The sequence below is a fragment of the Zingiber officinale genome, chromosome 6B, assembly GCF_018446385.1.
Source record: "Zingiber officinale cultivar Zhangliang chromosome 6B, Zo_v1.1, whole genome shotgun sequence".
Lineage (NCBI taxonomy): Eukaryota > Viridiplantae > Streptophyta > Magnoliopsida > Zingiberales > Zingiberaceae > Zingiber > Zingiber officinale.
The window spans coordinates 10,888,905-10,902,571 of NC_055996.1; the positions used below are offsets into that span (position 1 = coordinate 10,888,905).

Consider the following 13,667-nt stretch of genomic DNA (forward strand, 5'->3'; position numbering starts at 1 on the left):
AGTATAAGACGAGTGAAAGGAATGAGACATGACTGACGTAGTTGCTGAGGGGTTCAGAAATAGTTCTGGAATCAACTGTATTTTTTTAGTCAATTGAGGATCATGATGTACTACTAGGTGTCACTCATGATCATTCCATAATTAATGATTAATTATGGGCGACCAACATAACCAGAAATGTATAAGGTCACACGTACTATGAGTTTATCTTAGAGACTTAAAACGAGTTTGAGAATTAGATTCTCAAACGAGAGAGAGACAAAGTTTGGTTGGACTAAACAAAAGACAAATATAGAAAGATATTTGTCAAAACGAAAGCGTGGATGGATAATGACTATTATAGGAGATATGGATTTATTATGATTTGATAATAAACCAAAAGGGATTTGGTTTAGTTATGAAACAAATTGGTTTAATAATAAACCAACAGAGTTTGGTTTAATTATGAACCAAGTTATTTAGTTTCGAACTAAACTTAATTTTAATAGTAATTAATCAGGTTGACTTTGCTTATTAAGTTTGGGAGATCACTTGTTCCCCGAGTCATGCAGAGGTGTATAAATATCTCTCTATGAGGAGAAGAGATGAATATTTTTTATTATTTGAAGTAAAACTCTAATTTAATTATGACTTCTTCTCATCCTCTTCTCCCTCTCCCTCTCCCTCTCTCTAGCCGCCACCCAAGCTCTTGCTTCCCAAGAGTTACCGTCAGTCATTTCTTGCCACTAAATTCAACGTCGACGATTTCAGTGCTAACGAATTCGATGCCCACGATTTCGGTGCCGATGATTTCAATGTCGACGATTTCGATGTCGCGCTGCTTACCAAATCGTGTTGTGTGAGTTATCTTTGATTACTTCGTTTTCACGCTTAGCTAGTGTTGGGGCAATTTCCCTAGGTCAAGTTTGACAAGTTGACTAAGCTTGAGTTGAGTCAAGCTTGAGTCGGGATTTGAGTTTTGATGTTTGACAATATAAGAAGATTGCTGGAGCAATCGTCCGGTTATGGAGATGGTCAAAGGGTTGACCAGATTGATGAGAATACAAGTCAAGTAGGTCAAGGTTGACAAGAGACTTGACTGGGAAAGTCCTAACTGGAGGTTAGGCGTATGGAAAGTCCTAACTGGAGGTTAGGCGTATGGAAGACCTAACTGGAGGTTAGGCGTATGGAATTCCTAACTGGAGGTTAGGCGTATGGAAGTCCTAACTGGAGTTTAGGCAGTGGTGGAAGTCCTAACTGGAGGTTAGGCAAATTGGAAGTCCTAACTGGAGTTTAGGCAGTGGTGGAAGTTCTAACTGGAGGTTAGGTAAATTGGAAAGTCCAAGTGTGATCTTGGCAAAGGAGAAAGTCCTGGCGAGGAGCCAGGCAACTGAAAATCCAAGTGTGATCTTGGCAAAGGAGGAAGTCCTAGTGAGGAGCCAGACATTTGGGAAATCCTGGTGAGGAGCCAGACAACTGGAAGTCCAAGTGTGATATTGGCAAAGGAGGAAGTCCTGGTGAGGAGTCAGGCAATTGAGAAGTCCTGGTGAGAAACTAGGCAACGGAAAGTCCAAGTGTGATCTTGTCAAAGATTGTAAGTCCAAGCATGTGGTCTTGGCAAGGTAAGTCCTAGTGTGACTTGGCAAGGAAAACTCGATAACTAGGATGAGGCCGAAGGAAGCTCTTGAAGGCAAGGCGTGAAGGATGGGAGATATCCGAGAGACGCACGGCTGATGGAGGAGACTAGAAGGCTAGTTCGAGGTTGGTCAGGTATGACCAAATGCTAGGCACGGAGACCCAACAGGTCACGGTTGACCAGGAGTTGGGTTGGAGATTTTGGACGTGAATTTGAGTCAAGTCCAGGCTGGTCAATCGATCGGGCGATCAATTGAACCAGGGTCCAATCGATCAATAGATCGATTGGAGTGTGCTGCGATTATGGGAATGCTCAATCGATCGATTAGGATGTGAAATCACGAGCACAGAAGCGTTCCCAATCGATCGGGCGATCGATTGGGAGCTGCCAATCGATCGGGCGATCGATTGGGAGCTGCCAATCGATCGATTGGGCAGCAGAAGCTCTCGTGCGATCGCGAGAGCACAGAAAGACTCTGAATCGATCAGGCGATCGATTTAGGCAGTCCCAATCGATCGATCGATCGATTGGGAAGTGACCGTTGGGCAGGAAACGAGCGATGGACGACTGCGATGGAGCGGTGCTGACGTGGCAATCGATTGAGGATGGATTGGATCGATTGGGAGCACTGTTTAAAGCCTTGGCGGATCGTTTTCTCCGTAGGTCTTTGCGAGCTTTCTTCCTGTGATTTTGCTGCGATCTTCAGCGACTTTCTCCGATCTTCACCGTCAGTTCTTAAAGGCTCTTGAGAGTGTTCTCTCAAGGTTCAAGAGGCAACAACAAGCATAAGTAAGCAAGAAGAGAGTGTATTCATTTGTATTTGTATTTCTCTTTCTTGTGTGAGGGTTGTGTTGTAGTGTGAGTTTGTACGAGGCTTCTCCGCCTCCGGCTGCGATCGAGAAGGAGATTTTCATAGTGGAGATAGCGTGTCGTGTGTGGATCCTTGGATTAGTCACCTCTTCTTGAGGTGGATACCAAGTAAATCTACTTGTTAGCGTTGTGTGAGTCTTGTACATTATTTCCACTGCATATCATCATCAAGACGAAGCAAACCGACGCAAGCGCAATGAACCGCTATTCACCCCCCTCTAGCGGGCACAAAGGTCCCAACAGCTAGTACCGATCGGAGACGAACAACTTGTGGCTTTGTGAAGCCGTCTCAATGAAACTCGATGTGGATACGAGTAGAAGCAAACTCCGTTGGGTTTGCTAGTTAATGCTCTTTCAACTTCGCATCATCCGTCAGGTATACCTAGTGTAAAAGTTATTTTAGAAAATTTTATGTTATGATCATGTCTTGCTGTATTGTATCCTTGCATGCATGTGGTATGTATGATGCAATAATTAAGAATTATTATATTTTTATTTCCGCTGTGCATATTTTCTGAAACGTGTTTTAGCACACAACCATATCGGGCATTCTCTAGCAACCACGTGGTAAATTTATAGAATTGAGCAAGGAGCAATTCTCGATGAAGCCGATATAAAATACCCACTTACATGGTGACTTACTCGATTTCCTAATTTACCTCTCTACATATGACTGTGAGGTTAACTGTGTGGAGCGCTCGAGGTCAGCGTATGACCTTTTACAAAACTGTTGGAAAAATATAAATCAAACAAAATGATGGATGGAAATAGACATTGATGTGAATGAGATATTAGTTCTACATTGGGAGTTGCGTGAAATTATGATTGAGACATAGTTGTTGATATTCAAATCCAGAGCCCAGATTTTTATAACTCACTTATGTGTGAACGCTACCGAATGTAGCAGACCAATCGGTTCCACATGGACAAGCTAGTGTTTGTCACATCATTTTATTGCTCAAGTCTTTGATCAAGATTTGTTACTTAAGCAAATGGAAAAACTTATTGTTCAAGGAGGTTTCCTTTTTCATTGCTTTGTTTATTCAAGTCTTTGATCTTCTCAAGAAAAAGCTCTCCATATAAGGAGAGTTGGGCTTGAGGAAGAAAGCATTCTCAAGCAAGTGGTTAAGGAAGAGAATGTTCTTGAGAGAGAGATTGTAAGAAAAATTGTTCTTGGACTTCAAAGAGTAGAGATCTTTCCACCTTGATTCTCTTGTTTTGTCTTCTTTCTTTCTACCATGTAATTCTCTTATCAGTGTTCAGATAAACATTCAGTTTGTCATGACAACCTATGTTAGATTGTGATCGTGATTTCATCAATTTATAGTGGAAAACAGATGTCTAACGTAATATCATAGCACTACCGAGATGAATTTGTTTTAAAGAGACTGTATCATTGTAGGACTCAGTATTACCTTGACATTCGGCTATACGAAATGTCTTATTTGAAAATGCCACTTGAAATATGCATAGACCGGTTGAGATGATTTGTTTAACGCATCTCGATAGATAAATCTGAATGATGTATATTATAATTTCAATTTAGACTCCACTCTTTATATCTCCAACAATGTAACGTAATTGTGGAATAAACTTCCAACAGTTACATGAACATGCTTGTCGTCGGTTGATCGAAGAAAAATCGAGCCGGCTGAAATATCTGTCGTCGAGTATAAGCTTAATTAAGTACGATCTTCAGAGTAAATGACTTGCATTGTTCATGTTTAACGCTATTGTTATTGATGCGGCGATAAAGGGAAGTCTACCTGTCACGGGTCAATTAAATGTCGGAGCTTACGGAAAGAGTCTCGACCATAGGTGGTTGTCTGATTATCTCGGTCATCAAAGAAGTGGCTGAGTGGATTACCCGACCGGTCAAACAAATGGACATCATGGGTCGATCGGGCAAATAGACAACTCGTAATTGGTTGTTTCGGTCGGCAGGAAAACGAGCCGCTCGGACCGCCTGCCCGACAGGAAAACCAACCTTTTCAGACTGCCCATATATATGATGCAAGAATGACACTACATAAGAGGAGACGAGAAAACAAAAGAGAACATTCTGTCTATCATCATTAAATATGAAGAAGTCAAGATCAAGAAGAACACTTCATTTATCATTAATGTACAGAAGTCAAGACAAAGAAACTTTCTCTGGCAATTAATATAATTAAATAAGGACAGATGAACGATCATAAAGAAAGGTATAAAAGGATATGCTAGGTACGAGAAAAGGCAAGATTAATCATTTTCTTGATTACTCATTCTTTCTTCTTGATTTGGACTTGAGTGTCGAAGGGTCAACACTAACGACCCCTGCCCTAGTTTAATTTTATTTTCCATGATTGAAGTATTCATTCCATCAATGATCATCTCATCCCGACTTTCCAATTTGGACAGGATTAGCTATATTATTTACATAAACACTCATCCAATGTAATCAGCTGCTACTAAGGTAGACCCACATAAACAGCTCAAGAAGTGATTGTTTCGTTGACAATTAATAAAAAAAATAATAATGAAGAACGAATGAAACGCGAGGATGCATTATATATTTTTACGTGCTATAAATATTAACAAAATCAATGGACAATAAATGAAACACGAACTCAATGAAGGAAAAAGAAACATGGAAAATCAAAAACGAGCTCGTATTTTATTCACTCCTCAGCCCAATGATCCATTATTTAACCATCTCCTCCCGCTCCCTTCTCCACTCACTCCAATCGGCCGGGGGCTCTCACGTCGATCGGCGGCAGCATGCCGGTCGCTATGCGGGTAGCGGTGGTGGGCGCGGGGATCACTGGGCTGGCTGCGGCCTACACATTGGCCAAGGCCGGTGCAGAGGTAGTGGTCTACGAGAAGGAAGGCTACTTGGGCGGCCATGCTAAGACGGTCTCTTTCGATGGCATTCTCCTTGACCTCGGCTTCATGGTCTTCAATCGAGTGACGTATCCCAATATGATGGAGTTGTTCGAGAGCCTTGGCGTGGAGACGGAGGTTTCAGACATGTCGTTTGCTGTAAGCTTGGATGACGGCAAAGGTTATGAATGGGGAAGCCGCAATGGCTTCTCTAGCTTATTTTCGCAAAAGGCCAATCTACTCAATCCATACTTTTGGCGAATGATTCAAGAACTTGTCAAATTCAAGGGAGATGTCCTCAAGTAAGCTTAATTTCGCTGGACCCTTAATATTGCTCTCGATATGTTTGGAGAAAACCAACCATTAATTCTGAAAGGTACCTCGAGAAGCTGGAAGGCGATCCAGATGTAGATCGCAATGAGACGCTGGAGCACTTCATCAAATCTCATGGCTATTCTGAGTTGTTCCAGAAGGGTCATCTTGTGAGATTAATCACTAGAATCTATATTCTTTTTCGATGTTATTGTAGTAACTGATGTTTGGTTTGTACAAACAATTTTGCGAGTTCACAGATTCCAATTTGTGCCACTTTCTGGTCATGCCCTCCCAATGCAGTACTGCATTTCCCAGCTTATTATGTCCTTTCCTTTTTCCGTAATAGTCACCTTCTTCAGGTTAATATTCTTCTGCCTTAACTTTGCTGTTATTTCTACTTTGGTTGTGATCATCCATCTTGTTATTCATTCTAACTAGTGCTCTACAAGCCTCTTTAGTATTATTAAGTTAGCACTTTTTACTCCATACCACATGTCAGCTCTCTGGTGGCCCACAGTGGCATACTGTCAAGTCACGTTCACAGAGCTATATTGGCAGGGTAACCTTGTAAACTTGTGTATCTATAAATTTGGTCAGAGCTATATTTTTAACTCGATGCTTATTATAAGCAGGTAAGAGAAGAACTGGAGAGAAGATCATGCACAATTAGAACAGGATATGCTGTGCAATCAGTTTTTAGTACTGACGGAGGTAAAGTGATTTCTTGTATATGATTGTTGATCATTGACCAGAGGTATCAATTGGATCCTCTTGATCAAATTTATTTTGATAAACTCACAGATCAAGATTTTTTTTATGATCATCTTTGGTTAAATACAATGATAGGGCTTTTTGGCAGGATGCTGTGTGGTAGGAGCAGATTGCTCGAAAGAGATGTATGATCAGTGCATAATTAGCGCCCATGCCCCGGATGCTTTGAAGCTTTTAGGAGAACAAGCAACCTTTGAGGAGGCAAGGATACTTGGTGCCTTCCAATATGTACATAGGTATGTTGCTGTTGTTGAATAACAGACATGCTAAACAGAGTAGGAAGTAAGATGGAGACATGAAGCTCCACCTTCAAGTCTTGTATTGTTTAGTGAGACTTATTAATCGTATTTAAATACCAACATGTCGCTGATTGGAGTGCCTTGGCATTTTGGGTAGGATTGGACTTCGACGATGACTTTAACATGATATTAGAATCAATGTTGGGCGTAACAAGTGAGAAAGAGAATATTAAACTCTACCTCTTAGTTTAAGAGATTAGTACATATAGCTATAGTTATTAGTTTTAACTATGATTTCAGTTATGACTTTTGATTACTTGGGTTATCATTTAAATGCATCTAACCAATTCATAGATGTCACATCTGATTATATGCTCAAGAGTCATTAAATCAGGCTTATCTCTGCATAATACTTCTTGTTCATTTGATATAGAAATTGCAGCTGAATTAGATATTTAATTTACCACTAAGTTGTAAGAAAATGAGGTCTATATTGAGCTGGAGAGTGAAGCTTCTTGAACATGAAACAACCTTTTCTTTAGTTTTTCATGAATATAGTCTTGTTGGATAATAATGTTATCAAATTCAATTCAAATATTAAACTTGAGGAAAGCTCACACATACATGTCCTTAAAATATTATTACTTCATATTTTCTCATTCCTCACCAACAGTATAGTGTGTTTCTGTGTACAGTGATATTTATCTTCATCATGACAAAAGTTTGATGCCTAAAAATCCAGCAGCATGGAGTGCTTGTAATTATCTTGCGGCAACAGACGATAGAGTGTGTGTCACATATTGGCTAAATGTGTTGCAGGTTTGCTGTGCCTTTTAGTTTTTAAGCACATATCATTAGTTTAACATCATGCATTCTTTGAATTTGGTTTGTTAGGAAGAATATCTCTAGAAAGATTACTAACTGTCAGTGAAAAAGCTTATGGTGCAAATATGTCTGCAGAATCTAGGTTCGACCAAGCTACCGTTTCTTGTAACTCTGAACCCTCCACGTGTTCCAAAACACACCTTACTTAAATGGTGCACCAGCCATTCTTTTCCATCTGTTGCTGCCTCAAAAGCTGCCTTAGAGCTAGAAGACATACAGGGAAAAAGAGCAATATGGTTTTCTGGAGCGTACCAAGGTAAGCTGTGGAAGTTGTAGCAATCAAGAGTTAGGTGTCAAATTGAGAGTCTTCTTCTGGTACCATTTCATTCCAACCTTTTAGCGAGTGTTGCGCGAAAAGAGCTAACTGAAACCAAAAAACATGAATTGACAAAGCCAAGTTGAGAAAAATTTAACTGAAAGGGCTAAATTTCGAATCGAATCAAACTTCAAATAGAAATTGAAATTGAAATTGAAATTCTCAATTATTTGGATGGTGATTCACAGGTTATGGCTCCCATGAGGATGGACTGAAGGTGATAGAACTACTTGCATTTGGATTTAAACACAGAATGCTTTATAATCATTAAACAGAAACGATATGAAATGCTTGATGTTTGCAAATCGCAATTCTTTTACAGGCAGGCATTATTGCTGCCAACAATGTGCTTGGAAAAGATTCTATTCTATTGAGAAACCCAATACATATGGTACCATCATTAATGGAACGTGGAGCAAGATATTTTGTGATTAGATTTCTTGAGAGTTATATCTCAACTGGTTCCTTAACGTAAGTGTGTTGATTTGCTTGCATATTTAGATTCACCATGGAAAAGATCATTTTGTCTTTTTTTTTTTAATAAGTGAAGAAAGAATAATCTTGCATTTCTTGGGAAATAAACACACGGTTTTGAATGCCACCAATAAAGTCAATATAGTTAAATTAACAAAAGACCAAGACTGTAAGTTGTGATCATAGTACAATGGTAACAATGTGGAGTACATTATAGATACTGATTTAAAAGAAAGGGTATAAATCACACAATTACCAATACTTATAAGTTAGAACATCACTTTTTCTGCAATTAACTAATACATGGTTTAATATAACCTGAGAGCAAGCAATTGAGATGGATATCTGTCATGCATAGGCTCTCTAGAAACTATTTAACTTGTCCAATATCTCAGCAATTTTAGGCTTCACATGCAACATTCCTTTGAATCCATGCTACATCATAATTTCAGATTGCTAGAAGAAGGTGGCAATATATACGAGTTCAAGGGAACGAGAAAGCAAAACACGAAAAAGGCTATTCTTAGAGTTCATAATCCTTTGTTCTATTGGAAGGTCCATTTGTTTGCCTTTTATGAAAAGTCCTAGTTTGAATACCAAGTACAAGTGCACCAGGCCAAAAACTTACCCATCATTTCTATCTTGACAGATTGCCACTGAAGCTGATTTAGGTCTTGCAGATGCATATATAAATGGGTACTTTTCATTTGTTGATAAAGAAAAAGGTCTTCTGGATCTTCTTTTGGTAAGTGCGCAAGCTGAAAGATTAGATGCCAGTTTCTGTCACTCAACTTGCAATTTTAATTAATGTTTTTCTTCTTTTTTTTTTTGGTAGATTCTTATTGCTAACAGGGAACTGAGGAACTTTTTTGGAAGGTATTTTTTTAGGTGTCTCCTTTCATTGATTTTTTTTTTTGTTTTGCTGAATGCATTACTGATACTATGCACAAATATGAAACTTGTTTCTACTGCTAAAAATTTTCTAACAAAATAACCAGAGGTTGGTGGACACCAATGTTTGCAACAGCAGGATTTGCATCAGCAAGATACTTTTTTAAGCATATGTGGAGACAAAACACTATAAAACAAGCAATTCAGAACATCTCCAATCATTATGATCTGGTTAGACTTCAGCTGCTATGCAAACTCCTTGTAAACTTTTTCATTATTGTAAGTCTAATAATTGAATGAAAATCTATACTAAGTGGAATCTCTTTTTTGGTTTAATCTGGTAATTAACTTCATCTCATGACAGAGTAATGATTTCTTTTCTCTGATTTTGGATGAGACAATGAGCTACTCCTGTGCCATTTTCAAGGTTCAGAACTTCTATTTTGCTTGGTTTACTTTGCATTATTCTTTCTAACATTATATACAACTTGCGGTTCATTTATTAGATTCTAAGATTCCCTCCCAAACAATTTTTCAGACACTGAATGAGGACCTGAAAACAGCACAGCTTCACAAAATCTCTCTTTTAATTAAAAAGGTGAGCATGTTGTTAGAGCACTTTGGTGTCTCATTTCATTGTTAGCTCAATTCTTATTGCTCTACTTTAACATCAAGGCTCAAATTGATGGAATACATGAGGTTTTGGAGATTGGTTGTGGTTGGGGAGGTCTTGCAATCGAGGTTGTTAAGCAAACTGGCTGCAGATACACAGGCATCACCTTATCTGTTAAGCAACTGGAGTTTGCAAAGAAAAGAGCTAAAGACGAAGGACTCGAGGTTTGTATTCTTCATCTTGGCACTTGTAAATATTTGACACAAGATTCGTATTGGGGGTATCATGGCATTCTACTTGGGAGATGAGATAAGCTAAGGTTTACAAAGGCAGCCAATAAGATGGTAAATGGTTCACAGCATCAACTTGTACTAGTGTATGCTTTGTTCAGTTACTAGTCCAGGATGATATGATTTTTATAGTAAAGCTTCTCAAATGAACACTAGGTGTAAATGTAATTAAGGAAGACAAAAACCAAAGTAGACAATAGTCCCAAAGTATAAACCGAAAAGTATTCATGGCATAAGAGGTGGTCTCTACTGCTATCTTATGGAACTAATGGGTGTTTGCTTTAATACAGCTAACTCATTTTTACACATCAACAGATTATTTTAACTTGCTAATTCATTTGTGATGAAGACTTTCTCTACAGGATCTATGTGAAGATTATAGAAAATGTTCTTTTAGGCAAACAATCATGATTCCGGTCTTTGTTAGAACTTTATAGCATATAGATTCCTTAGAATTAATACATATTCTTTACAAAAGCAGTGGCCTACTTTCAGGGTCGCATTAATTTCATGCTGATGGATTATCGTCATCTGCCAAAAAATCATAAATACGACCGTATCATCTCTTGGTACTGATCACTCAGAACTTACTATTTTGACATATCGTATGACTCCTACTAATACTAGTTACAGTGAGATGGTTGAAGCAATAGGTCACGAATTCATGGATGAATTTTTCAGCTGCTGCAATTCAGTTCTGGCTGAAGATGGCATATTTGTGCTCCAGGTTCACTGAATGGCTATTATTTTTAATTTATCATGACTGCCTTAGTTATATGTTTGATCTTATGCATTCGATACAAAGTATGATCATTGAACTGTTTAGTTATCCTCATTGTTAGACATTTTTGATCTAGTTTATCAAGCTCATCATATAAAAAATAGATCAACAATAATAATTTTTATCGAGCTAATCATATAAAATAGATCAACTCATTTTTGATCTAATGTGTTTGATTACGATCGCACTGCAGTTCAGCAGTATTCCAGATCAACGCTACGATGAATACAGGAGAAGCTCTGAGTTCCTCAAGGAGTACGTGTTTCCTGGACTATGTGTTCCTAGTTTGAACAGAATAACAACATCTATGATGGCTTCATCTAAATTCTGGTAACAAGTTTCACAAATGGATTTATGTGTAGCGATTTCAGTATCCCTTTGGGTTTTCATGTGTCTTCATCTTGTAGCATCGAACATGTTGAGAACATTGGCAACCAGTACTATCAAACACTCGCAAGCTGGAGGAACAATTTACTTGCAAATAAGGAGTAAGTGTTTATCAGTGTTAACAATACCTTTACTACAACTCATGATTCTGGGAGAATTAGAGTAAGAGGTCAAGAGTAGAATATCTCAAGTTAAGTACCCCACCTACACACTTTAACAATCACTAATGTACTACCATATCTTGTGAGGAGCAAAATCTTGTAACTGATTCTATCATCAAAGCCAAAATGGAGATGGATTAGTTGCTTTATGAACCTAAACAAAGGATGAATAAAAGCACTAATGCTCACTTTACTCGGGAGGATAGATCATTAAAGGGGTGAAAATGACCGAAGAAGGATAGATTATCATTTGCAGTTACTTTTTGGCCTAAAATCTTGATCTTCCTTCATCCATTTATCATCTGTTCTCCAGAGTAAACTAAACATAACTATTCAATCGACCGAAAACACACAGTATATAGAGGACAAAGTTCTGGATTCATCAGATAGCTGGCTAGTTTTTTCTTCTATCTAATCTTCGCGGCATATCATTTAGTATAGATACTTTCCTGGCACTCTGTTTTTCAGCAAAATTATTGCTCTGGGATTCGACGAGAAGTTCGTGCGTACCTGGGAGTACTATTTCATCTACTGTGCTGCTGGTTTTCAATCGTGCACGTTGGAACTTTATCAGGTATTTGAAATCATATATACAAATGCTTGGAAACTAAAAAAGAGTCGCTTTAAGTTACAAATCACTGATTCTTGTTCATGTTTGAATGATGCAGATTGTGCTCTCTCGTCCCGGCAACGTTGGAGCTTTTGGCGACCCATTCAAGCTCCCCCACCGCCATTATGTTTGAGCTTGCATTGTAGTTGCATGTACTTTTGAATGGCATTGGTTGGATTGACGACGACAGACTTGCTATCGTATCTAGTATTTGCTGTATCTATTTGCTACCTCAATAAATGAGCAGAAATTGCATATCTTCAAAAGCTAGATAGATATACATTCAATTGGGCCAATGAAAGCCCAAATCGTGTTACATTGAAGTTGCCTTGTAGCCAAGAGCTGACGCCAAGTCATCACAGCCAATCAACTCGCCTGCTCTTCGGATTTGGCTCCTGTGGCTCTCGCTCCTCTCCTTACCGTTCTAATTCTACTTCCTCCTACTCCGCCGCGCCTCTCCCATTCCTCTCCCCCTTCACCAGCTAATTAACTTAACTGACCGAGCGGCCTGCCGCCGGCGGCGAGAGCTCGCACTGCCTAGATCGTCCATGGCCACCACTTTGACGGCCGGGTGCGGCTCCCTCCCGCGCTCCTCCTTCTGCGGCAGCTGGGCCACCGGCGAATGCGGCATGGCCGAGTTGTCGCGGTCGGTGGCATCGGTGCGGGTGGCAAGGCCGCAGCGGTCGTGGCCGAGGATGGGGAACGTGAACGAAGGGAAGGGGCTGTTCGCTCCGGCAGTGGTGTTGGTGCGCAACATCGTCGGCCGCAAGCGGTTCAACCAGCTCCGGGGCAAGGCCATCGCTCTCCACTCCCAGGTCACAATTAATTAATAGCTAACTCTTACTATTATAGATTAATAACTCCATCTACAAAATTTAGTTTAGATTTTATAAACGTAAATTGTATATATACTTTATAACTGCTCTACACATTACTTAAGCATTAGAACAAATTAGCAGTGCTAAATAATGAATTAGAGAAAGATAAGATAAGATAGCTTCAACATTAATTGTGTGTGCGTGTTAAAAAGAATGAACTTTTATGATCAGGTGATCAATGAGTTCTGCAAGACCGTAGGGGCGGACAATAAACAGAGGCAAGGATTGATCAGGTTGGCCAAAAAGAATGGAGAAAAGCTTGGATTTCTGGCATGATATCGCACAACATCGATCTCAAGATCAGGAGATGCATGTAATTGAAGTCGTATGAAATTAACTTTTGTTGCAAAAGTTTTCGTTTAAATATATAGGGCCATGTATAATATTCGGATTGGATGAGTCGTCCATCAAAGATGAAACTTTGTCTCTGGTCGCGAAATATTCTAGCAACAGGAAGGTTCAATTCCTTCTCGACTACTAGCTACAGAAATTTGATTATCTATTACTTAACCCTACTATGTTGGTTCGTTTGGGAGTGATTCTATTTTCACAGCCATAGGTTTGTTTAGTTCTGGTGATGGAGGATCTACATATTGTGAAATAAAGTATCTCTAATCAGACTGCTGAGCTGAATGATCTCGGGGCTGTGAAAACTTGAAGCAGAAAATCCATATCAGACACCTGAATGCTTTTGGATACTTGTCCAAGA

The 13,667-nt window shown here is 39.2% G+C and overlaps 2 protein-coding genes across 2 annotated transcripts; both read left to right on the top strand.

The window, feature by feature from the left end:
• Positions 1-5,225: 5,225 nt before the first annotated feature.
• LOC121991954 lies at positions 5,226-12,330 on the top strand. Its single transcript, XM_042546039.1, has 23 exons — positions 5,226-5,649; positions 5,724-5,829; positions 5,920-6,021; positions 6,162-6,221; positions 6,295-6,373; positions 6,522-6,669; positions 7,368-7,491; positions 7,633-7,813; positions 8,062-8,090; positions 8,196-8,344; positions 8,800-8,902; positions 8,997-9,092; positions 9,183-9,223; positions 9,346-9,469; positions 9,603-9,665; positions 9,777-9,836; positions 9,914-10,075; positions 10,637-10,710; positions 10,775-10,868; positions 11,116-11,252; positions 11,330-11,410; positions 11,939-12,044; positions 12,139-12,330. The coding sequence occupies exons 1-23, from the start codon at positions 5,246-5,248 to the stop codon at positions 12,211-12,213; spliced, it is 2,598 nt and encodes an 865-aa protein (XP_042401973.1). The 5' UTR covers positions 5,226-5,245; the 3' UTR covers positions 12,214-12,330.
• A 115-nt stretch (positions 12,331-12,445) lies between these two features.
• LOC121989934 (protein PROTON GRADIENT REGULATION 5, chloroplastic-like) lies at positions 12,446-13,438 on the top strand. Its single transcript, XM_042544235.1, has 2 exons — positions 12,446-12,895; positions 13,130-13,438. Exons 1-2 carry the CDS (start codon positions 12,629-12,631, stop codon positions 13,232-13,234), a joined length of 372 nt encoding a protein of 123 aa, XP_042400169.1. The 5' UTR covers positions 12,446-12,628; the 3' UTR covers positions 13,235-13,438.
• Positions 13,439-13,667: the final 229 nt, after the last annotated feature.

Coding starts and splice junctions, on each gene's coding strand:
- LOC121991954 (XM_042546039.1), top strand. CDS start 5,246: ATGCCGGTCGCTATGCGGGTAGCGGTGGTGGGCGCGGGGATCACTGGG. Junction 6,374..6,521: donor AGTTTTTAGTACTGACGGAG/GTAAAGTGATTT, acceptor GCTTTTTGGCAG/GATGCTGTGTGGTAGGAGCA. Junction 9,837..9,913: donor TCTCTCTTTTAATTAAAAAG/GTGAGCATGTTG, acceptor TTTAACATCAAG/GCTCAAATTGATGGAATACA.
- LOC121989934 (XM_042544235.1), top strand. CDS start 12,629: ATGGCCACCACTTTGACGGCCGGGTGCGGCTCCCTCCCGCGCTCCTCC. Junction 12,896..13,129: donor CCATCGCTCTCCACTCCCAG/GTCACAATTAAT, acceptor TTTTATGATCAG/GTGATCAATGAGTTCTGCAA.